General features: G+C 41.9%; 1 protein-coding gene across 2 annotated transcripts in view; it reads left to right on the forward strand.

Moving 5' to 3' along the window:
- The window catches only part of SH3BGRL2 (SH3 domain binding glutamate rich protein like 2), a 126478-nt gene that overhangs the window by 1000 nt on the left and 98762 nt on the right, over window positions 1-26716 (forward strand). For both annotated transcript variants that reach the window (XR_012157973.1, XM_073336519.1), the window contains exon 2: window positions 21749-21934. Coding sequence is in view for 1 of the 2 variants with exons in the window: in XM_073336519.1 (XP_073192620.1) it covers window positions 21749-21934 (186 nt within the window). In the remaining variant the exon portion in view is untranslated. The remainder of the gene's footprint in view (window positions 1-21748; window positions 21935-26716) is intronic.

A 26716-nucleotide genomic window follows, 5' to 3' on the forward strand; every position in this document is an offset into this window, starting at 1 on the left:
TTCACCACGGTGGCAATTCAGCATCAGCTTGTATCTTCACAGTCCAACGGCAGCAATTCGGCGGCAGCCCCCTTCTTCGGCCACCCGCGGCGGCAATTTAGTGGCAGCTCCCTTCTTCAGACGGCAATTTGGCGTGCTGCTTGCGGCAGCAAAAAGTGTAGAGCCGGCCCTGCATCGAATATCAGGGTTGGAAGGAACCTCAGGAGGTCATCTAGTGTTTGGAAATTCCTCAAAGCAGGACCAATCGCCAATTTTTGCTCCAGATCCCTAAATGGCCCCCTCAAGGATTGAACTCACAACCCTGGTTTAGCAGGCCAATGCTCAAACCACTGAGCTATCCTTCCCCTTTAGGTTGCTTATTTGGGAAAAACTTTCTGTCAGGGTGTTTAAACAGTGAAATAAATTGGAGTAAAAGACCTCTTGAGGTCCCTCCAGTCCTACAATTCTATGATTCCCATAATTTAGTTTAAAAACAAGCAGAGCAGGATATCTGCTTGGTATTTTTTTTGTTTTTGTTTTTTAAATAAAGTGTATTTCCTCGTTTTATTATAAGAGTATTGCTGTGATAGATTGTTTCCTCTCTCCTAGCAGAAGTTCTTATCATGGTACAGCCCTCCCTGTTGTTATTCTACCATTTCCATTCTAAACTTGATTTAGACTAGAATGTTAGTATTTACTGTAGCATTGCTTCCAACATAATTATACTTGGTTGTATGTAGTCAGTCTTCATCTAGCACTGGCGTACAAAAACTTTACTGTGAGAGAAAATTTATTTATGCTGTTCCGCTTGTTTTTTGTTTTTTGTATCAGCCTGCCTGCTTTGAAATGAAAGGTATTTAAAATGTCCAGGGAGGTCTGGGGTCATGCGTGTGTGCTTGGAAAAAATTAAAATGACTAAAGAAAGTATAACAAAATTGGTAAGCTGACACTTAAAAAAAACCTTAAAACTCTTCCTTAAGTTATTGATGAGATTTCTTGAGTAAAACAGCCTAGTTTTACCACAAGTACTCCTTTTCTTTTTGCGAATACAGACTAACACGGCTGCTACTCTGAAACCTAGTTTTACCACTGTTAGTCACGTCCCATGGATAGAGAAGGGGAGTCTTGCAACAGCATTGCTTTAGTCTGAAATACGTATTTTTCCTCAGGGCACTGTAACAAACAAAATAAAGTCTACTGATAATTACTGGAGGCTTTTAAAAAAACAAACAAACAAACCACAGAACAACCTCAGGACAAAGGCATATCTGCAAGTTAACAAGTATTTTGAAGTGGGCACAACTCTTTGAATTAAATTTTGAAGGGCATCAATCATTATGTCCTTTGATAGTAGCTGAAGTCCTTACAGTTTTCTCTTGGTTAATTAATTATGCATGTGACCTATAAATATCCATATTCCTATTTAAAATGACAGCTTATATTTCCATGAAGACAATCGGAATGGAAATGCTCATCTGAATGTGTTCTTTAATGAGAAACATCAGAGGGCTTCAGATATAATTGGTATACTTTATGCTTGAGCAGTGCTATTATTGGCATTCTTTTTTTTTTTTTTTTTTTTTTTTGTAGAGTGACAGTGGACTTTGTTCCCCACTGAAGGTTTATGTATTCTCTTCCTTTGGTCTTCTGTTGTGCACTGTTTGTGTTCAGGTCAGTTGCATGATGACAGGTTTGTCGTCTGATACAGTTTGGCATGAAGTGCTTGGAATGCTTAGTATTTTCATGCTTACAGCTAATAAAAACGAATTATCCATTTCAGTAGCCTATTGAGCAAATACAGAATCTCTTCAGAACTTTAACAGTACATGCTCAGTGAGCATTCATAATAGAAACACTCCCTCCCATTAACTGGCAGTCAGTTCATATTGTAGTAGTGCAATATTGATATGTTTAATTTGTCTCATATTTATTTCAAACCATAATGACCTATTTGAGTTTTTTGGGGGGGCTAGGGGAGGAGAAGCTTGGTCCAATAATCACCAGCTAGAATAGTTAAGAATAAGAACATAAGAACGGCCAAAGGTCCATCTAGCCCAGTGTCCTGTCTGCTGGCATTGGCCACTGTTAGGTGCTTCAGAGGCAATGAACAGAACAGGTAATCATCAAGTGATCCATCCCCTGTTGCCCATTCCCAGCTTCGGGCACAGGTAGGGATGGCTGGGCTAATCTAGCTAGTTATTACCTGACTGACAAACAAGTTAATTTTTACACCAAGATCAGCAGCAGTTAGAGATTCCCTCCCATTACCCTGCCATCCCAGTTCTGGGGTTGAAGTGAAGTTTAATTTTCATGTCAATTCATCCACTGGCTTTTCTGCTTTGGCTGCCAGCAGTAGGGCCAATTATGATGGTGACTTAGATGACGTGTACCATTAGTACTGGACTAAGACCACCAACTCACTTTATATAAGCTATTGTACGGCCATCTGATAGGAAAGACTTTCATTTGTTAGTATCTTTGGGCAGAATAGAATAGGTGACATAAAGGGGAAAGGCACTGCAACCCATTACCGATTCTCTACTTTAGTAATACTCTAAAACAGTGAAGTTTTAAAACTTATTTCTTGATGTTTGAGAAGACCACTGTAGAATCAGGTATCAGAGAAGGGAAAGACCAGCTAGGTCATGTCCATACTCTTCCAAGTGCATGGAAAGCCGAGCCTGCATCTTCTCCCGTGCAATTCAGGACACAGCATTATCTCCCTGTTTGCCAAGGGCACTAGAAAATAATGAAACACCCCTCCAGAACCCACACCAACAGGTCTGGAAGGAACTGATGGTTTGATTTCCACTCCTTATGACATCTTGGGTGAAGTTGTAGGACATTTGTAGGCAGTTGTAGGACAACATCTAGGACTGTTCTCTCAAGTGCATTTGCTAGTGCTTTGTCCAATCAAGTTTTAAATGTCTTAGGCAATGCTTCTTCCATCATTTTCCCTAGGAAATTATTGCTGCCCTTCTGTTCTGCTGTGGATGTACAGTTACCTTCTCTTTCTGTTCCATTGTTTGTAGATAAACTAGTTCTATTTAGTGTTAAATCATGCTGGTATGTCATTCATCGGAATGTTGATTAGTAAGAAAAGACTCAGGTGGCTTGGACATATCAAGTGAATGCTGGAATACAAGATCCCGAAGCGTGCGCTGTACTCTGAAGCTCAAGAAGTGTCTAAAATAGAGGCAGACCACTGTGCAGATTTCAGGATGCTTGCAAAGATGATTTAGTATCCTTTGGAATCCTTTGGATGATTGGGAAAGAAGTGAAGAATGTCACTCTAATTAGCAGCGTCAGCTTGCATGTAGATAGATGGAGCAAGGCATTGCGAAGCAGACTGGATCGGGCTTTGTGAGGACTGGCGTCAGAGGAGGAAAGAATCTGCTGCTCGGATTCAGAGCATTGTTAGTGTATGGGTGTGCCTTATCTGTGGACAGGCCCATCGCTCATGTGTCGGACTTAGCAGCAATCAGAGAACTCATTGGCGCATACACCTTGCTCCGCAAAGAGCGATGGTGCCATTGATTGAGTTCTATTTACAATGTGAGCAAATTAAGATTATTTTTGTTATATTTGGAGTTTTCATAATGCATATCTGAAACAGGAGTGTCAACAAAAGGAAATATGCACACATAAGAATTTACAAAGAAATATCTTTAGATGTTGGGACTTAAATTAGTGACTGATACCTAAAACATACCTTAGACTGAAAGGCACTCTCTCTTCCTTGGCTGGCACTAGATTTTGAGCAAAGATGCTATATACAAAAAAAAAAAAAAATGTAATGTGGATGTCTCCATGCCTGTGTTTGTAGTACTGACTAGGGGATGGGCAGTTTTTGAAAATGAAAAACATTATGACTAGCTGGTATTTGCAGATATAGAAATAAAATAGTTTTTTCACAGTTATGCAAAATCCTGTTATAACAGTTATTTATCAATATTGGTACTTATACAAGGGCTGTCTGAATTCTGATATACCATCATTTTTAAATGTGTGTGATTTATTTAAGAAATTTATACCTTTACTACCTGTTCCTTAACAGTGCACGGCTTTGTGCCAGAGGCAAGATTCTGTAAATCGGTAATAACGCCACTGATGTCAAATAGATTTACATGATATCAGAATCTGGCCCATTGTAGCTATATTTATAACATTGAGATCAATGTTCTGTAACAAGGTGTGTGGTATGACTGTTTTGTTTTTCATTTCTTAACCTCACTACTGGTGTAAGCAGTGCCAGGATGAGCTCCACCCTGACATCTGGTGGTGAGGTGTGGCAAGTTGTGGAAAAGAACTTCAGGAGCCGATCTCATTTGCATAGGCACACCCACCCCGCCTAGAATGAGGCCATAGCTGCCCAAATGGTCACTTTGGCTGCTGTGGGATCCCCAGTGTCTCTGTTATTGGGGCAGGAAGAATAAATTGTTATTATCCTGATTATGGGAACTGTGCTTGGAACTGTACTTGGCCTTTTGTTATGATGGAGGGACTCACCATCAACTAAGTAGCACTCGCTAGGCAAGGGTCATGGGTTTTAAAACTCTGTGAATTGAGAGAGGCTGGGGACAAGTATTAATACTTGGTGGCATGGGCCCCTTGGTGAGGGCCTTACATGCTAATTGCACTTCCTCCTCTCTCCACTGTGGAATATCAGAGCTAATTTTGATTCCATTAGGAGTCTAGTTACAGGCAGCTGAGCTCACTTTGGGCTAATGGTGCACCAGCACTGAGGCTCCCCTACTACAAGCTGAATTCACCAAAGAGCTGAACTGACTAAGAGCTGAAATCACTGAGTGTTGTGTTAAGTAGTCGGGGAGCCTGAAGATATATTGTGGAGCAGTTTGCGGGATGGCTGGAGTGCCTTGTGGACAGGCTGGTGGAGCAGTTCGTAGGACGGCGGGAGCCGCTGGTGGGACGCGGAGCGGAGCTGAGCGAAGGAGTTCGTGGGGCGGCTGGCGGAGCGGAGCGCTGCTATGGAGCTATGGGGCGGTCAGCTTCAGATCATGTAAGGTGCCTCTTACCCCCGTCCCATCTCCACCCAGGTTGGGAGGTAAAGCTCCACAGATAAACTTTCGAACTCTGGGGCTGCCCTGACCAGGGACAGAGACTTTTGGGGCATTGGACTTTTGGGACTTTGGGTGATTTGGGGTTGCTGGACTCAAGAACCAAAGGGAAAGGGGCATGCCCCAATTTGCTTGGGGTGGGTTTTTTTGCTCATGGGTTGTGTTATGAATCCTGTTGGTGGTGTTTCCCCAACATAATGCCACATTGTTTCTCTCTGTTATTAAAAGGCTTTTTGCTACACTCAGACTATGTGCTTGCGAGAGGGGAAGTATTGCCTCTTGGAGGCGCCCAGCGGCGGTGGTATATATTTGTCCCAGGTCACTGGGTGGGGGCTCGAGCCGGTTTGCATTGTGTTATTGGAATGGATCCCCTAGGTATTGAACCCGGCCCTTGTTGCTGCCAACTCTGACAGGCAGAAGGGTTACACTGGTATTTTGGTTAAATTACTAGTTTTGTTTTGTTTTTAAATAAAGATTCAACAAGCCTACAATACTGGGTTCGGTTTCTTTGTTATCTACACAGCAATGTGTTGCCAATATTCTAACAGGGAGATTTAACAAACCTTCTTCCTCTTTAGCCTGTGATAAGTCTGGTGTGAATGTGCTTGCATGGAAGGTGGGGTGAAGGACAGGGGAATGAATCATCTTATTTTCGTTTAAACAAAACCCCTGTATGCTAACCACGAGGAGAGGTGACATTGTTTGGCAAGCATAATGGTCCAAGTTTTCTCCAATATAATTCCTTTGAAATCTCCACAATTATACCCAGGTTGTACTAAATGTACTGAGCTGGAAATGTCCCTGAAAAATATACTAACCATTGCTAGCACAGTGTTCCCTTTGTTTAGGTGTATTCTCACTGTTTTGTTTTTTTCTTTTTAAATCCCTGACACTTAGTGCAATCTGACCTATGCCAGAGAAAAGAAAAATGGCCTGTCTATAAATATGTGTAGAAGTTCAAAGAATAAGCCCTCTTGGGGAGGGATGGTAAAATGGTATCCAGCAAGAGGTTGAGCACCAGAAGCAGCAAAGAAAATACCTCAACACTTCATTTTGGTGTTAGAATCCCAAGACTTTTCAAGCACATCGCTGTTTCTAGTCCTGCGTATGGTTGATGGTGAACTGTAATAGCTCTGATGGCTTTATTTTATTATGAAACCTGTAGATGCAAATGCTTCATGAATTTAAAAATATCCAGTAAAACAGCTTTAATTGGAATGTAAATATTCCTTTCAGTGTTTGCACCATACAGTCCCCTATCACTGCTTGTGGGCACTACAGAAAACCCTAAGGCCTTGTCCAGACTAAAATAAAAGTTTTTAAAAACACCCTAGTGTAGACAGGGCAAGTTGTAGTTTAACATATTTTAGGTGATGCAGTTGAAACCCAGTGGGAAACCTCGTAAAGACAGCCTAGCAGGTTTTTGCTGGCCCTGCCACCTTTTGCTGCTTCACCCTATACTTCTGTCCCTTCAGGGGAATATGTCCTGAACTCAGCCCTGGTCTACAGTGGGGGCGGGGGGGATCGATCTAAGTTACGCAACTTCAGCTACGTGAATAACCCCAATCTCTAACAATTGCACAACATGTGCTTTTAAGGTTATCTCTTTTCTCTGAATTCACTCATTCTGGCATGATTGTGAAATGATAAAGAACAATTCATACATTTTTAAAGATTTTATTTCTTTAGCCTGTAGAGCTAACAGTTCCATGAGACAATGGTCTAGCCCATGAATAGACCTTTTTTCACTAATGGTCACTGTGGCCCCTTTATTGGGTCTTGCTTCATTCTTTATTGTCACTACTGGCACTGATTGTAGAAGATCCTTAATCTATTAAGTCACCATGTCTGCTAACTGAATTTGATTTCAAACAGTTAAGGTTACTGACATATAGCATCCACAATGCAAATGTGAAAAATCAAGGAAAAGCAAAATTAAGATACTCCAATCACATTTGTTTTGGAAATTGAAAAATAATCCATAACCCATTTCTGTTGTTAGAAAGCAGTTGCGTAATCCAACTAAAACCCAAAGAGGTAAGAGAACCTGGAGCTGTGTTTGTATTCAGCATCAGGTTTGCTTACTTTAGTGACAAAAATAAAAAAAGACTTCAGTGTTGCTTTGCATGGGTACAAGAGTCTATCCACATGCAGCTCACTGCAGGATTTGGTCTTAGATGTCTGGTTTTATTCCTGTTACCCCTGCAAAGCCAACACAACCAAGAGAGTGAGTTGAATTCCATTCTATTTCATGGATCAATAGGATTGTGTGAAAGTTCTTATCTTAGGCAATCTGATTTAAAGGCATTTACTGGCTCTGAGGATCCATTAGCCAAAGTGCCTGTTTGGGCAAAGCATTCTAAGCAGCACAAAACTTCAGCATTTTTCCTTTACCTAGTTTCAGTATTTTAATTATTGAAACAAATTATTCTAGAACAAATCATAGGCATGAATTACATTGAATGCAGAGTGCAGACATCTTGTTCAAGGAAAATATCAAGTTAATGTCAGACCTCTTGGGCTGCAATGTTTTACTGTGTTAAGTAGCCACATCTGATTTTCTTGATTTTCTCCTTACTGCAGCAACGTCTTGACAGTCGTGTTAACAAAAGGTGCTGTAATAGCTGCTGTATCAGATACAGTAAGGGCTCGATCCAAAGATCCTTGATGACTTCAGTGGCCTTTGAATCAGGCCCCAATTGACTAAATACAAGGTTCACAGAATTGCATTGCAGCTTTCTGTGCCTAGTAATTAAACCTTAAAGGTATCTTATTTGTGTGTTTGTTTGGCAATGAGGGGGTGGGGGTTGGGGTGGGGGGGAGGAGTTCTTCAAAAAACAAAATATCTTCAGTTTGTATTTTTGCTAATGTTTTATATTGCTGTTCTTAAATGTAAAACTTTTGTGCAATGTTCTAGGCTCCAGCCTGAAAGCACCCTACTGATGTACTTTACAAATGTAATATAATGTCCCTGGGGTCAGCAGTGGGGATTGAACCAGATAGAAAAGTTGAACCCTGTACTGTCTGAGCTAAAACGCTCAGCTCTCTTAGAAAAAAAGATGTAGGAGACTCATAAACCTCTGTGGTCCAGCAAACCACACAGAGTAAATGTGGGTTACAAAATCGGAGGTCCAGGTCCAGCAAAGAGAATCAAATTTACTGCAAGACAATTAATAAGAGGGCAAGTGAAGTCCTAGAATGGGATTAGGAACCAACAACTACATTTCCAATTCTGGATTTTTCACTAATTTTTCACATGGCTTTGGGCAAATCAGGTAGCTTTTCTACATCTGTGTTCCCCTTGTAAAATTCCAATAAGTAATGTTACAGGCTATGAACTAGCTTTTGATCATTTGAAGTTTAAAAGGCGTGTGTGTGTGAGTGAGAGACACACACCGAGTGGCTCATGAAAAGCTGAAGGATGAACAGCTCCGGCTGTTTGGAATCGGAGTCATCTAGACAGCACCTCTTTGAAATGCTTCCCCCTCCACCTCTGTGCACGTCAAAAATATCAGAAACATCATTAGTCTTGCAAAGTAATGCAAAGGGAATCTGTTGTACTACAGGAACCATAATAACTAGTTACTACGCTGGATTATTATCTCTGTTTCTCATATTGATGATTAAATCACATTCCCAGTTACATCTTACTGTGAAAATATTAAGCCATAACAGGAGATGTGATGAAGCCTTAGCAGAATCAGATGAACATACCTCTAATTTAATACTGATTAACTGCAGACCCACCTCACTCTTCTTTATTCAGATTTATAAAATGACAGGAGGTGACAGTCCTGGCATTCTTTCGTCTTCTATTTCGTTGCATTGCTGTTTTGACATAAGCACAAAAGAGAAACCATCGCAGAGTCCATCATAGAGCCATGCACGTTTCTGATGCTCTTGTTACATTTGAGCCTGCAGTGACAGATGTACTCTGCCTATTTTTGCTTCTACTGCGTTTCTTAGGTAAGGAAAGCATGTCTGATTCAAGACAATTTCTGTACCCACACTGGGGCTTTTATCACATGTGACAGAAGTGTAATTTTACCAAAACCAGTTGCATTGACTCCCAGTCCCCTGCTAGAAGTGCAAGATAACATCACTCGCCTATGTGCATCTTCGGGGAAAAAAGAGACACGAGAAGCTAAAAACCACCCCCACCCCCGCAGTATTGCATAACCATTCGCTACCTAGCTAAACCAATGGTTACTTGCCATAGCAACTGCTGCACTATGTATGCCACAGGAGAGATGCACTCTTCTCAAAATGGACATCCAAATAGCTTGAAACACCTTGGACATTTCAAAGTTTAAGGAAAAGTATGATGGTCCACTTTCTACTATCTCATCTTTAATACAGAGGTGCAACCCAAGGAGGCCCCATATAGGGCAGCAGTCTTTCCAGTCAAATAGGCTTTTGACTCCCCGAAAGCAGCTGCAGTGGCACTTAACCAGGCAGTTTGCCATAGCATAGTGCATATAGTTAGCTCTCTTCCTTAGAGATTTCTAATGTGCCTATTACTCCAGGAGCTAAGATTTTTTTTTTTTTAAACAGCTCGGGTTCTGTTTGAATTGCTCTTGATAGAAAGTACTCTAAGGAAAGGTTTCAGAGTAGCAGCTGTGTTAGTCTGTATTCGCAAAAAGAAAAGGAGGACTTGTGGCACCTTAGAGACTAACCAATTTATTTGAGCATAAGCTTTCGTGAGCTACAGTGGATGCATCCGATGAAGTGAGCTGTAGCTCATGAAAGCTTATGCTCAGATAAATTGGTTAGTCTCTAAGGTGCCACAAGTCCTCCTTTTCTTTTTACTCTAAGGAAGAGGCACGTGTGATGGTTTGGAGAACCTGTCTATGTACAACTTATGAATTCTGGTTGATTTTATGAAATTGTTGTATCAATGAGTGCCTCGGTGTATGTGGAATCCGTTATCTGCTTTCAGAGCTGGTATCATGCCTCTCTCAGACTAGGGACAATGGAAATTTCTTAAACTGCAAGCTCCCATTCAGATGGAAGCACTTTAGGACACTGGGATGGCTGAAGGCTAGGAGAACCAGTTCTCACTGCAGATAAGGGGTATGGGAGGGGCCGCGGGGGGAGGAGGAAGAGGAGCAGTGGACTTTCCCCAGAAAGGGAACAAAGAGACTGAGATGTTTGGTTAAAAGCAGAGAGGGACTCGGAGAGAGGAACAAAAGGGTCAGGCTCTAGGAGCCAGGGAGGACCTGCTGACTGCAGACCAGCCAGCACTGAAGGAAGCTGACTGCGAAGGTCAGAGATTCTCCATGAGTCTGAGGATAAGCTGTGAGCTGGAGGAGCATGGTCCTGAAGAGGGGACCTGGAATCCTGAAAGAATGTTGACCCAAATCCCAAAGACCACTCAAGACTGGTGAGGAGATGGAGGCACGGAATGGCGTGTAGGTGTTTCTGGTTTTAGCTGGATCTGTCTCTTGTATTGTCTAAAGAAAATAATTTTAGAAATACTTTTGCAAAGTCTGTGTCTATTCGCTTCAGCTATCACATGTTCCTGAAAGAGTAAACTATAAACCAGCGTGCCCATCAGGAGGGAGTTCTGGGTAGACTTGCCAGCTTTCTAATCGCACAAAACCGAACACCCTTGCCCCTGCCCTGCCTCTTCTCTGAGGCCTTGCCCCTGCTCACTCCATCCCTCCTCCTCCCCCCCCCCCCGTTGCTTGTTCTTCCCAACCTCACTCACTCACTCATTTTCACTGGGCTGGGGCAGGGGGTTTTCACTGGGGTGGGGCCTGAAATGAGGGATTCAGAGTATGGGAGGGGCCTCTGGGCTGGGGCAGGAGGTTGAGGTGCAGGCTCCGAGAGGGAGTTTGGGTGCAGGAGGGGGCGCAGGGCTGGGGCAGGGGAGGAGGGGTTGGGCTCCGGGATGGAATTTGGATGTGGAACGGGGTTCTGAGCTGGGGCAGGGGGTTGGGGCACAGGAGGGGGTGTGGGCATCAGGAGGGAGTTTGGATGCAGGAGGGGACTCAGGGCTGGTGCAGGGGGTTAAGGTGCGTGGGGGGGAGGGCTCTGGCTGGGGTTGTGGGCTCCGGGGATGAAGGGTTTGGGGTGTGGGAGGGGGCTCCAGGCTCGGGCAGGGAGTTGGGGTGCAGGCTCTGGGCAGTGCTTACCTTGCAGGCTCCCAGGAAGCGGTGACATGTCCCTCCAGTTCCTGGCCAATGGGAGCTGCAGAGCCAGCGCTTGGGGTGGGGGCAGTGTGTGGAGCCCCCGTGGCCATCCCTACACCTAGGAGATGGAGGGACATGCTGGTAGCACTGGGCCTGAAGAGCTTTTCATGAAGCAGGAGGAAGGGACGCCATTTGTTTTTATCATCCATTAAAATCTTTATTTAATTTTAATTTAGTAACTTGAAAAATGTTTCCTTTTAGTACAGGACAGTCCCTCTTTTATAGCAAGATATTTAACTCTTCCCATTCCTTTACCTTCAAAAAGCTCTCCTAGTCTCCACTTTTTCTCCCCATGCAGCCCTACCTACACCTATTCAGTGTTGGCAGGTATGTTTGAAGCCACCAATATGTTTACATTTGCAATTAGTCTTGCAGTTATGTTTCTTGTTTGTAATTTTCTCAAGATGTGGGCACAAGTATCAGTTACTCAGCGTTTGCTAGCCTGTAGCTAATTGGAGCAGATTTGGTAGCACCTTTTAAAAAGCAAGGAGCTGCTACTTCCTAGCATCTTTACAACTTTTAAAAAATTAAAACAATTGTTGGTGCTCTCAAAACAAACAGTGAATGTGCTGTAAGCCCTGGAATTTATTCATCAATTACATTGTAAAACTGCAAGCACAGACCACACTTAGCAAAATTCATGGGCAGAGTGTGTGTCAGCAAAACATTGCTACAGAATCATTTGACTGATAAAGCACATAGCATTAGCTCAGAATGCTTGCTCTGAATAAAGCAAAATATTTACTGCAAATGAGACATGGGAATAGGTTTCTCTGTACTGTTTATTCCCCCCTTGTGTAATTTAAGGCAGCAAAACCAAGTGGTGTAGAAGCATACGAACTACTGTCAAAGAAGGAAGATATTGATAAGTAACAGTCCCTATGAAATGTTAAGAAAACGTGATGATTTAGTCCTGCTTAGAATCATAAAAAGAAGAGGATGACTTGCAGCACCTTAGAGACTAAAAAATTTGTTTGAGCATAAGCTTTCGTGAGCTACAGCTCACTTCATGCATCCGATGAAGTGAGCTGTAGCTCATGAAAGCTTATGCTCAAATAAATTTGTTCTCTTCTTTTTGCGGATTCAGACTAACACAGCTGCTACTCTGAAACTTAGAATCATAGAATATCAGGGTTGGAAGGGACCTCAGGAGGTCATCTAGTCCAACCCCCTGCTCAAAGCAGGACCAATCCCCAACTAAATCATCCCAGCCAGGGCTTTGTCAAGGCTGACCTTAAAAACTTCAAAGGAAGGAGATTCCACCACCTCCCTACGTAACGCATTCCAGTGCTTCACCATCCTCCTAGTGAAAAAATTTTTCCTAATATCCAACCTAAACCTCCCCCACTGCAACTTGAGACCATTACTGCTTGTTCTGTCATCTGCTACCTCTGAGAACAGTCTAGATCCATCCTCTTTGGAACCCCCTTTCAGGTAGTTGAAAGCAGCTATCAAATCCCCCCTCATTCTTCTCTTCCGCAGACTAAACAATCCCAGTTCCCTCAGCCTCTCCTCATAAGTCATATGTTCCAGTCCCCTAATCATTTTTGTTGCCCTCCGCTGGATGTTTTCCAATTTTTTCACATCCTTCTTGTAGTGTGGGGCCCAAATCTGGACACACTACTCCAGATGAGGCCTCACCAATGTCGAATAGAGGGGAACAATCACGTACCTCGATCTGCTGGCAATGCCCCTACGTATACATCCCAAAATGGTGTTAGCCTTCTTGGCAACAAGGGCACACTGTTGACTCATATCCAGCTTCTTGTCCACTGTAACCCCTAGATCCTTTTCTGCAGAACTGCTGCCTAGCCATTTGGTCCCTAGTCTGTAGCGGTGCATGGGATTCTTCCGTCCTAAGTGCAGGACTCTGCACTTGTCCTTGATGAACCTCATCAGATTTCTTTTGGCCCAATCCTCTAATTTGTCTAGGGCCCTCTGTATCCTATCCCTACCCTCCAGCGTATCTACCTCCTTCCAGTTTAGTGTCATCTGCAAACTTGCTGAGGATGCAATCCAAACCATCCTCCAGATCATTAATGAAGATACTGAACAAAACCGGCCCCAAGACCGACCCTTGGGGCACTCCACTTGATACCGGCTGCCAACTAGACATGGAGCTTTTGATCACTACCCGTTGAGCCCGACAATCTAGCCAGCTTTCTATCCACCTTATAGTCCATTCATCCAGCCCAAACTTCTTTAACTTGCTGGCAAGAATACTGTGGGAGACTGTGTCAAAAGCTTTGCTAAAGTCAAGGAACAACATGCCCACTGCTTTCCCCTCATCCACAGAGCCAGTTATCTCGTCATAGAAGGCAATTAGATTAGTCAGGGATGACTTGCCCTTGGTAAATCCATGCTGACTGTTCCTGATCACTAAGTGCTTGCTACATATTGGCTCCAACTCAGAATCCAGGTGGTACAACATGGCATAAAACCACCTTTTCCCCACCCTTTCCCATTGTGCTGCCCCTTCTGTGCTTTGTTTCTCAGGTGGTGCAGCCCAGGATCTAGCCAAGTCTCACTGGAGCGCTGTACATTTTCAAAGCAATGGCCAGTAATGCCTGCCTCAAGACTCTGAGCCCCTCCTCCCATGATCTATAGCCTGATTTATAGTTTCTTTGTGAGGTTACTACTAAATTGTCTGTGATTATGAATGACAAAAGTTAAATAGCATACTCAGTAGCCACGATCGTATAGTGCCACATGTCAAAGTCTCGGAGAAACAAAGGGAAACCAGTTGCGAGGGTTATGGTGGATGCTCAATCACTAGAAATTTTTAAATCAAGACTGGCTGTTTTTCTGAAAACAATGCTCTAGCTCTAGCAGGAATTAATTCCAGGCTGTCCTATGGCCAGTGTTATGCGGGAGGTCAGACTAAATGATCACAATGACTTTATTAATCTATGAATTTGTACAATCTACATATAAAAAGGAAGTAATAAAATTCTGTCTTCTGTAAAAGTAAACAACCAAAGTCCAAGAGGAATACTTATCAGTATGTGAAATGAGCATATGAACAATAACCACAGTAGAACAATGGTTGCTGCTCATACAATGCAATTTCTCTTTCCTGTCTTCAGCTGCTACGTGTAGTTTCATTGGAAGACAATACTGTGTACATTTGTGCATAGATCATTAAAAACCCACAGAACCAACATGACGGTGGCTACCATTCTCTCTAACCCCTTTAGTTTATATTGCATCTCCCTTCCCTCCCCACTCTTCCTCTGTCTTACCTGTTAGGGCAGGGGTGGCCAACCTGAGCCTGAGAAGGAGCCAGAATTTACCAATGTACATTGCCAAAGCGCCACAGTAATACGTCAGCAGCCCCCCATCAGCTCCCCTCCTTCCCCCCACTCAGTGCCTTCCGCCCACCAGCAGCCCCGCACATCCCGATCAGCTGTTCCGCGGTGTGCAGGAGCCTCTGGTGGGGAGGAAAAGCAAGGGCACGGCAGGCTGAGGGACGGGGGTGGGAAGGGGTGGAGTGGGGGCAGGGCCCATGGCAGAGGCAGGGGTTGAGCAGTGAGCACCCCCTGGCACATTGGAAAGTTGGCACCTGTAGCTCCAGCCCCGCATTTGGTGCCTATACAAGGAGCCGCATGTTAACTTCTGAAGAGCCGCATGTGGCTCCGGAGCCACCGGTTGGCCACCCCTGTATTAGGGCTTGACTTTGCTCCCTATAAAGTCCATGGCAAAACTCACTGATTTCAGTGGTACAGGACTGGGCCCTTAAGTTGTAAATTACATTAAGGGTCTGTGATGGTGTTTTTGTTTGTGGGGTTTTTTGAGGGGGGGGGTACAGCGCTTAACACAATGCACTTCCAATTGTAACTGGGTCTTTTGTGCTGGATTACAGATAGTAATTGTTGTTTGCAGTGCTGTTGTAGCTGTGCTGGTCCCGGGATATTAGAGAGACGACATGGGTGAGCTTAATATATTTTTATTGGACCCACTTCTGTTGGTGAAGGAGACGAGCTTTCAAGCTGCACAAAGAAGAACTGTGTGTCGTTCAAAAGCATGCGTCGTTCACCAACAGAAGTTGGCCCAATAAGAGAGAGTACCTCACCCACCTTGTCTCACAAATTCAGTAGAACCTCAGAGTTACGAACACCTCAGGAATGGAGGTTGTTTGTAACTCTGAACAAAGTGTTATGGTGGTTCTTTCAAAAGTTTATAACTGAACATTGACTTAATAAAGCTTTGAAACTTTACTATGCAGAAGAAAAATGCTGCTTTGAACCATCTTAATTTAAGTGAAACAAGCACAGAAACAGTTTCCTTACCTTGTCAAATCCTTGTTTTAAAACTTCCGTTTGTTTTAGTAGTTTACATTTAACACAGTACTGTACTGTATTTACTTTTTTATTTTTGGCTCTGCTGCTGCTTGATTTGTGTACTTCCAGTTCCAGATCAGGTGTGTGGTTGACCAGTCAGTTCGTAACTCTAGTGTTCATAACTCTGAGGTTCTACTGTAATAATAATCCTTTCCTAACTGTACTTTTTCATGTAAGCAATTGTTGTGCTTGGCTAGGGATGCTATTCATTTGTCTATGGATGGAGAGGCAGTGTTTGCACTGGTGAATGAGGGTGGTGCATGTCTGCAAGATAATTATTAACCTTGTGGGACAATGACTATAAATAACTCTATTAATTGCATATTTAGATGTATATCAAAATTGGATTTACATGCTTGACTTCTAAGGGTTTAGTCTACAGACAAATTGTACCACTTTAACTCTACAAGTATAGTTTAAAGCAATAAAATTCCCTGAGTGAGAGCTCAGTAATATTGGTATAAAAGTGCTTACGCTTGTATGGAAGGGAAATAACTATTGGGGCTGGCTGGAAAACAATATTTCTGTTTTGATACTTGGTTTCATTCCAAAGTGGAATATATGACAGAAGAGAAAGAGAAGACCAGTGGTTAGGGCACTCGCCTGGGATGGGGGAGACCGAGGTTCAAATCTCTCCTCTGCCTTTTTTGGCAAAGAGACTTGAACCTGGGTCTCCCATATTGTAGTTGAGGGTCCTAATCGCTGGGTCATACAGTCTCTCTCTCTCTCTCTCTCTCTCTCGTTGGAACTGTTCCATTTTGTATAATAAAATATTCATTCAGAGAGAGAGACTAACTCTATAGCCCAGTAGTTAGGACATTCATATGGGATGTGGGAGACCCAGGATCAAGTCCCTGGAGTTAGGCAAAGCAAGGTTCAAGTGGCTGCTCTGCCTAATTTAGGGGACTCGATCATGGGTCTCCTGCATCCCAGGTAAGTGCCCTAACTATCCGGCAACTGGCTAATCTGAGGTGTCTCTGTCTCTCCTGCAGGTGCCTGAAACCCAGTCAGGCCTGCAGTGTGTATACCAACCACTTACCACAAGGTAGTGTATCTGGGTCCTGATCTAAAAATGGAAGAACTGGGAGATTCCACCCTGAGACTAGTAAGGGTAAAATATCTGAGGAGGGAGGGTTGCACTCGGAGAGACCAGACAGGGAACAGTGGTGCAGCTAGCCCTGTAACCACAATTCCCTTCCAAAGAACAAATGCTATATGAAACGACGTGTCTGCACTATCTGTGCTCCTTCAGACGCTCTCAGTTCAGAAATGGCTAGAGTTCACCAGATCACTTTGATTCCTCTCTAAGTATCAGGCCAAATCCTGCTCACCTTACTCATGAGTCCCACTGAAGTTAATCTAGTGTCTGTTTTTAGTGATGGAAGTAAACAGTTCATGATCTATTCTGTCTGCCCACCTCATGGGTGGTGATGAAAAAATACAGAAATCCTAGGAGAAAAGGTTCAGAAAAGAATCTTGTGGCTCCAGAGGGACTGAATGGCTCTTTGGTACAATTTCCTGCAGGTTGTTATAATTTTAATAGCATTTCGATCAACAGTCACACCTTATAATGCACAGCTACCAAATCTATTTTTCCCCTCAAAGGTAAATTGCTCACATTTTAAGAGATTTACAAAACATTTACCTATCTTTGGTAAAAATGCTTTGTCTGAATACTAACATGGTAACAGAAGATGCTGATGTAATAGTTTTATATCCACAACATGTTGCTGATATATTTTTACTTTGGAAGAGTAGGGGGGGAAAGCTTATGTAAAGAAAGGACTGGTAATTGATCACCACCTTCTGGAGACAAACATACAATATCTGTGTCAAGACAGACTTCCATTTGAATACAAAAACAGTAGTCCTCACATATCCATTATTTCCATGAAGACTTTCATTGTGCATACAAAATAAGAGCATGGTATTTCATTATGGAGTCTGATCCCCTGAAGATGGTAGTTCTCTTGGGTCAAGCTGATGAAACAGTTGTTACAGCTGCCTGAAAAACATTACAGCATAGGTTGCTAGTCATAGTGCCAATTCTTTACGTTTCACTTGCACTCAGATTTCTAAAGACATAGTGATCCTATGTTTACAGGACAAAAAGGTATGTTATCGAGCTAATTTCTTCATAAATCCCAAAATCTCCTACATTTCCTTCTGTTGATAATACAAACGTAAATTGTCCAAAATGAAATGTAAATATTACTTATTATAATATTTCTCTCTTCGATCAATATAACAGAGGTCACTAGAATCCTGTGGCACTCCAGGGCTAATTTTTATATTGGCCTCAGTTACAGCCCATAGCATTGCTGCAGCAAGTGCTATGAAATTTGGCAAATTAATTTATCTTTGATAAGAATCTTAGAATCAGAATGAATATACTACACCAATGATATATAACATGGTTTAAAAGGTACTAATAGTAGTATGCAGTGGTCATTAATTCTGCTTGGCAATCTGTGTCGTTCCATCGTACAGCCTGGGGAATGTCAGGCACTGTGCTGGTACACTTTTTCATTTCAGTAGGTGTATCTTTATTGTCTGTTCATATCAGAAAGTATTAATGTTCTCATGCTATCTCAAAACCAGAATGTCTTGTTTGATGCATATGCATGGTCTCACTGTTTTCCATGTTATAAAGAAAACTAATTTGTTCTTGGAACTTCGGCTAAACAGGTGGGCAGGATAGAGCAGAGTTGAGTGTATTTTAAGAATCTTTTAAGTTCAAGGGTGAGTAAATTTTAGTGTCTTGCAGTTCTCCCTGAGGAAAAGATTGCATTAATATTTCTCTCTGAGTGTAATCACCTATATAGCATGGAGATAGTAATCCTGATTTACCCCGGAGAGGGGTCATGACACTAAATTAACTAACTTTGTGTGCAGCATATTGAGGTCCTTGGATCAAAGATGGTGCAGAAGTATGAAGCATTATCATCATCCTGATGTTGTAGGATCACAAGCTAGGCTCATGAGGTCTGACAGTTGTCAATACTACTTCAGCACTCTGCACTGAGAGATGTCTTGGGATGCACCAGGCTATTGGGGAAACCTCTGCATGTATTCCCTGCTCACTCAGTTAACTCCAGGGTGTCTCAGTACCAGTCTGTCACCTGTTCCCCTAAAGGATGCTCAGAAAGAGGATTTTGTGAGAAAGCAAGCTCTGCTTTGTCCTAAAAAATCAGAATAAGGAAAGGAGGTAAGTTCTTTGCCCCCTGGAAATCCAGAGGTGGGAGCAAGCCATCCATTTCACTGAAGACAACAGGAGCCAAGTCAGTAGGCCATCTTTCCCCATACACATTTCAGTAAACATAGGGGATGGCAAAGTAGAGGATAGACTGAACTTGTTGGAAATGGCAAGTTCCTGTGAGGATGGGGGTGACCTAGCCTGATTCTTGTTGGTTTTGCTGAATCACTCTGTGAATCTGACCATGTTTTAAGTTAACGAAACTTTCACACAGATCTAAATAGCTCTTACAGATCCATTTAGTCAGCCCCTCTTTGAAGTATCTTTTAGAAACAGTACATGTGGTTTAGCAGTGGATGCCTTCTCATTTTCTGGAGTAAATCAATAAAAAATATGAACAAGAAATAAGAACCTGGACATTTCAGTTTCCCCCTTGCAAAAGCCCCATCTATCAGATGAGCAATTTTACTAACGATGAGTGACAAACTACATAATTACAGCAGTTCTGTGTATATTTACATGACACTCTCTTTTTGTTGCTGTTTTGTAACCCTGATAGGGAGACCAGCTCCAAACACGAAGTCTAGATCTGGTGTAGATGGGGATTTCTGTTTTTTTCAGTTTTATTTTTGTGACTTGCAGTATGGATTAACAATAAAACCAAAAACAAAGTACATATGTTCTAAATTATCAGCATGTAGATAATATAGGAGTCACTATAAGCACTGAGCTCTAAAGATTAATACTATATTAAATTGTGATGACTTTCTTTACTATGTTAAAGGCAGATTAGGATCATGCTATATAAAAGGTAAGGGAAATCCAAGAATTTTCACTTTGTGTGATCAGTACAACAGTTGAGGATCTGATTAAATCTACGTTGCAATTGTCAGTAGTCTGTGTCGCCAGTGTCCAAGACTAGTGGAAATTGGCAGGCAGAATGAACATTGTGAAATGGGAAGGCATTTTTATTTTTAAAAATCTTTCATTACACATGCAGAATTTCCAAGGAAAACCCTCCTGCAATATCATCTTAGCCTGCACATCTTTACTTGACCAAATATTTAATAAAATGGCCAGTTTTAAGAAAATCTCAATCTCCGTTTCAGATTGAAGTTGTCTCTCATCTTCTATTGTAAGTTACTGAGGATAAGAACTGTTTCTCTCACTTCTACAATATGATTCCTTTATGAGTTTAATGTCTTAGTACAAGAAGTCATTTTACTTTCAGCATTGTGCTTTGATTAGCAGAAAAATGGTGGTAATGATGGTAACTGAGCTACTACTGGTAATCTTGTATTTTCTGCATGCAGTTTTAGAAGAAAAGTTTTGTATGAGAGTGATTGCTCTTTCATAATGTGCATTGTTTGAAAAATCAGTGTGGCATACGTAAAAGAAGGAACCAACCACTGAAAGAAACACAAATGTATTGAATAACTGGTTGTTACGTTACAAGGAATACACATTTAGAAGCCAATCGGTTTCCTTCTTCAGCAGAGCACATAAATGTTCAGACATTTTAGAAATACGTTGTTTTGCAGAAATTGGACCAAAGCCTCTTGGAGATATCCATGGTCTTTGTTTCAAGGAGGACGTAATTATTTCACCACTGAAAGTCACCTGAAAGGCACAATATGAATTTTTACTGTAATCTGTAATAAATTTCACTGAAGATTATTATTTTTGTTATCTGATGTATCAAATGGCTCCAATATGAAGAGTGGTGTGACAAATACAGCTCGTACACACACTTGAAAAACTGATAGTTTTTAAATACCGTCTGGGTCCTATGGTACCCAAAGGTAACATCCATCCACCCATAGTTTAAACCAACCAGCGAGTGGATGGATCTTGCGCCACAGTATTTTTATACTGTAAAATTCTTAAATATAAGTTTTTATCTCCAAACAGTATGGCTGGGAAACATGTTTTGAGTAGTCTGACTGTATAGTGAATACAGTGTGTAGCCCCTTTTAGGTGGAATGTGCCTTAGTAGAAGGATTTTGGACGTGCTGGAAATAGAGTGTGAAGCTGGTTGTAATGCAGAACAGATCCTGGCTGAATTAGTAACCCAGAGGCTTTACCTCAATCTCGAAGACTCTATGGCTATGTCTTCACTGCAAAAAAGGTGTGTTTTTACATAGTTATCCCTTTTATACAAAGTGCTAGTGAAGACAGGGCACAGGCAGTTTTTTAGCTAGTCAAGGTAAACACTGCGGGGGGGCGGGTGCAGTCATATAGAGTTGACTTTGACTAGCTGCATCAGGGTAAAAGCTACCTGTATGCTGTTTCTGCTAGGACTTTGTCAAGAAGATAATCTCTATTTAACCCTCCCCCCCAAAATAAGCCCCCCACAGGGCACCTCCCCCCTTTTTTTCAGTTAAGACAAAGCTGGTATGAGACAAGAACATCTCCATCTCAAAGCATGTGCGCGTGTTCTGTATGAACCTAAGATATGAATAAACTGTTATTCAGGAAACCCACAGCCACATTTTAAAAGGTATGTAGACACTTTGGAAAATCTCACTAGGTGCCTATCTGTGTCTTTAGGTGCCTAAAGACCTTTAAAATGTGGCCAGTAATGCATGGTGAATCTGAAAACCAGCTACTCTTTTACCTTTGGCTTATTTGGAGTACCAGTCAGGGTGTTCCTCTATCACAGGCATCTTTTAAAAACAAAAACAAAAACAAAAACTACCCCCCAAAAACAAACAGCCAACTGCCTAGAAAATGAGGCAGAACTTCGTAGACTTTCGTAACTTGTAAATAAAGAAACTGCAGTGTTAAGTCACATATGTTTAACTTAGAAATATTTGACTTTCTTATTGAACCTTTTGACCTTTGAGTAAAAAATAGACAAGCATATTCAGGCTTGTAAACATATCTTTAGTAATGATGGGCTAGCTGTGATGTATTGTTTTCCTCTCTCTCTCTCTCTCTCTCTCTCTCTCTCTCTCTCAGATAAAGAAGAGGCAGCAAGATGTGATACGATTTCTGGAAGCCAACAGGATAGATTTTGAAGAGGTGGATATCACAATGTTGGAGGAACAAAGACAGTGGATGTATAAAAATATTCCTGAGGAAAGACAGCCTGCACAGGGCAATCCGCTGCCACCCCAGATATTTAATGATGATCAGTACTGTGGAGTAAGTAGCTTTGTGGTCCAGACTGGTTACGTTAAGTTAGTGTTGACCATTGTGAAGTCAGCATTTTCCAGTGTGCACAACATATTATGGGAGATAACTGTACTAACCTGGCAAGTGTTGACAGTTCAATGGTGACCATTGAATTTTAATTCATTTTCCACTAAAAGTCTTCCCTTCACAAACATTTCAAGAATTCTTATGCAGAATGATGAATGGACACACTGATGAAGCACAACTTTGAAGGCAGAGCAGCTGGTGAGATTATCAGAACCTAGAGATGCCCTGTTTTGCTGCTGTTCAGTGATATTTTTTTTATGATGCTAACATATGATTCTGAGAAAGGAATAGTCAGTACCTCAACTGAGAGCACTGGAGCTACTGCCTGAGACTCTCGTTTACAGTAAGACTCCTTTACACTGCCCCGGTAGGGCAAGATACATTTACCCCCACTTTGAGGCCCATTTACACTGGAATTATAAGGGATTTTAGTATAAATGATAACTGTATTATTTAAAAATTCGTTCCTGGCTTTCTTCAGGAGACAATAAAATTAAGACTCGCCTTCCTTTACTGAAAATGGGGAAGGTTTTTATTAAGCATGAGAATTTATCACTCTGACAACAGTTTGCAGGCTAGATCCTCTGCTGTTATAATCTGTCATAGGTCCATTGATTCCAGAGGAGTTTATGCCAGTATACAGCGGCTGAGGAGAAGGCCTTATCATTTTAATTTAAGAAGAATGGCCTAATATGGAATTTTTTATCATCTTTTTAAACAGTACTGCGAATGGTAGGCCAGATTCTCCCCTGACACTGTTGTAGATCAGGAGTAACTGTGTTGAATACAAAGTCATCACTGTCAAACTAGTGCAAAAAGTGGAGAGTTGGGGCTTGTCAATACATGGCAGCTTTTCATCTCTTGCTTCTTCAATCCCTTGACCAGTGCATCCTTTAGGAGGTGGGGTGTGCATATTGGCTGGTTGGGAGATCAGTAGGTTTGACTGTTGGATGACATGTCCCCAGGGACATAACTGGAGGCAGACAGGGGTTGTGTTTGTGGGTTGATGCAGCAGGAAGGTGAGATGGGTGGATGTATTTTCATGATTGAAACATCTGGGAGATAGGTTGAAATGGATGTCTGGTTTATAGGGTGCAATGTGTTAAGGCAGGTGGATGTCTGGTGGAGGTGGGTATCAAGCGGGTCAAAGCATCTGGGAGATGATTCAACCCTTAATCTAACAGATGGGGTGGTGGAAAGGTTTGTGCATTTGATAGATGGGTGAGCTTCATTGTGTGGGGAAGAAGGGTAACAGCAGTTGGTCTTCAGCCATACTATGTCATAGTCATAGAATATCAGGGTTTGAAGGGACCTCAGGAGGTCATCTAGTCCAACACCCTGCTCAAAGCAGGGCCAATCCCCAATTTTTGCCCCAGTTCCCTAAATGGCCCCCTCAAGGATTGAACTCACAACCCTGGGTTTAGCAGGCCAATGCTCAAACCACTGAGCTATCCCATGTGTGGCACGTTGTTTGTTCCTATTTATTTGCACTGGGGTAGCTCTAATCCCAGCTGTGTGAATTGTGTCCAAATAATGCAGTGTGCAACAGGTCCATTGGAAGGGATAAGCATGTATTTTTCACATGTTCCTAGGATATGAGGGGATACTTGTGGCCCTCTCCCTTATGTACCGTGGAAGTTCCACAAGTATACAAAACTTGGTTCATTTGGGGAAGGAATGTGAAATTTTTGGGGATGCTAATTTTGCATCTTTTTTGGGGTTCCTTTTATTCGTGTATTTAAGCATGTTTTATAATAACTAGCTAACTCCAAACACAAGTTGTGTTTAACTAGATGGAAAGAGTCTTCCATGTGTCATGAAAATCATCTTGTTACTATATCTGTGCAGTTGCTATCTGGTTTTTTTTTTTTTTGAGCAGACCTAATTCTGTTACTGTTGCTAGACTGTACAATCTGTGTGAACAACTTTAAAGAGCAGCTTTACTTTGAAAAGAGATTTGGACTGTGTCTTTGCTAACAAAAAGATGTTTACACCATGAGATAACTAACACACATTCGTAATGCTGCTGTAAAAACATAATGGAGCCACTTTAGTTTTACAGGGAGGTAAACTAGCCAAGATCAAGGGGTGGGGGGCAAGGGAGGTGTATAGTGCTGATCTTGCCTAGGAACCTCCCAATAAACACTAGAAGTGTCTTGTCTCCACTTGGGATTTTATAGTGAGCTAACTGTTGTGTGTTTAGTTTTCTTGCTGTCAAAACACACACATTTTAATGTCCTTGAAGACAAAGCCTTAGTGAAAATGGCAGTGTAGGGTTCAATTTTTTGTGTGTCGTAGTGATTTTTAAATCCAATGTGCTCAGCTTACAAAGGTCTGCTCCGTTTTTCCAACTGCCTGGTCCGCAAACTCAACATGGCAACAGGAAGCTAACTTGGGTATTTTTTCCTCTGACTTAGGCATTATCACCAGCAATAAAAACTATATAGGCCAGAAGAAAAGGAGTACTTGTGGCTCCTTAGAGACTAACCAATTTATTTGAGCATGAGCTTTCGTGAGCTACAGCTCACTTCATCAGATGTTTACCGTGGAAACTGCAGCAGACTTTATATACACACAGAAATCATGAAACAATACCTCCTCCCACCCCACTGTCCTGCTGGTAATAGCTTATCTAAAGTGATCAACAGGTGGGCCATTTCCAGCACAAATCCAGGTTTTCTCACCCTCCACCCCCCCACACAAATTCACTCTCCTGTGATTAGCTATGCAACCCTCTTATCTGATTCTGTGGATTGTCTTTTCTTCATGCATTTGGGTGAGAGGAAAAAAGCTAACCAGATGCAGGTTTTTCTAGATTGATTCACTAGGGTTGCACAGGTGGGCACGGTTCTACAATTGGACCCAACTGCTGATGTACAAGCCACTATAGAGACAAGGTCACTTGAAAAGAAGTCGTGTTAGTCTGTATGCATCCGATGAAGTGAGCTGTAGCTCACGAAAGCTTGTGCTCAAATAAATTGGTTAGTCTCTAAGGTGCCACGAGTCCTCCTTTTCTTTTTTTGAATAGAAGTGTAAGCTCTATAGTGATGATTAGTAAAAAGTAATGTAAGCTCTTCCTCCCCCTCCCCCCCGCATTGGTAAAAATCAGCAGACACGACTATGAATACACACTGGCACTAGACCTGCTAAGTAGGAAGGTGGCTTTTGAACTACTCACTTTTCAGAGTATAATTGCTCTCTAAAGGGAATATTTATTCAGTGTTTACATTAGATATCTTGGAGATTAAAGTGACTGAAGCAGACCAATGAACGATCTGTTCTGGTATCGTGTCTCTAACCGTACCTAATGCTGAATAGTTCACAAGATGCAAAACAAACATGACACACCTAATTGTGCAGTACTGTACCACCACCTGCTGATTAGCTCCTGCCCTGAAGTGCACAGACTCAGAGCCCTTGAAACTGTGTCTGAACTGGTTTAACTGTAGATGTCCTCATAGATCTGCCTAGTGCTATTTCAGTCTCTGAGATCTCTGCCTCACAATTGCTCAGTAGCGAGCTCCACTAGTGGGATGTTGCAATAAAAACAGTGCCTATAGTCTGCAAGTAAAATTCTTAGACTGATGGCAGCCCTAAGCCCACGTCAACATGAATCATTTAACTAAAGTCCAATTTTGGTGCTAGTGCTTCTTACTATTGTAGTCATTTATATGTGTTGCCTCGTTCCAGGGACGTTATTATAGCATCACAGATGTGTGGGGCACTTGAGACAAAAAAGAGACATGAGGACCAGCTTCATTCATTTACACTGGTTTAAATGGGTAACTACTTCGGTGTAGTTACTCTAGCTTACACCACGTAAATGAGAGAAGTTGGCACATAGCTCCTGCCCCAAGGAGTTTATAGTCTGTTTGATATTGCAGAAAGAAAGGAAACACCAGAGTCATTTGAAAGAAGAACTAAGTGAGTAGAGTACCATGGTTGCAATGATATACAGCCATTTCCCCCAGATGGGGTGCTTGGTATCAGTGGGAGAACTTCAGAACTAGAAGGATCATTTTTTTAATTTCAGCTTAATGCTTAGGTAGATGAGTGAACAGGATCCAGTTGACTGGAAATGGTCTACCCAGTCTAAAACTTTTTGTGTTCAGAATTACTCATTTCTCTGATGACGTAGCACGAGCGCTCATGCTTTAAATGAGACTTTCATTGATCTGATATAGGTTTTTTTGAAAACAAAAAATTTTAAAATAGGGAATTCCACTGTGTTCGGTTACCTAAATAAGAGCAGGCTTTGAACTCTTCTTGCTCTCCCTGCCCCCCCGCCGCCCCCCCCCGCTCCAGCCCCCTAACCATTCTAGGGGGAAAGATAAGTAACTAAAAACACTTTTAAAAGCAATTCTATAAACTTCTTTGCATTTAACAAAAATCAGTCGCTAAGTCTCTAAATATATATATATATATTTAATATATATATAGAATATAGGTCAATATAGAAGTTTTAGAACAAGGATTATACTACGTAAAAACTTCAGTGATGCTTCATATTTTAATCTCTGATTGAAACAGACCAGCGTTGCTTTTATTTGAGCAATAAAATGTCCCTGCTAAGTAGGCCATGCCTTAGTTGCCAGTGTGTTGGCTCCTGAAATACTGATCTGTATAATTACATTATTCTTACTATTGGTTGTCAGCATGCTACTTGGCTGTCCTTGATTTATCAGCACGCACCTGTGCAACTGAAGATGTCACAACCGTTTTTTC

The sequence above is a fragment of the Lepidochelys kempii genome, chromosome 3 (genome assembly GCF_965140265.1).
Source record: "Lepidochelys kempii isolate rLepKem1 chromosome 3, rLepKem1.hap2, whole genome shotgun sequence".
Classification (NCBI taxonomy): Eukaryota; Metazoa; Chordata; order Testudines; family Cheloniidae; genus Lepidochelys; species Lepidochelys kempii.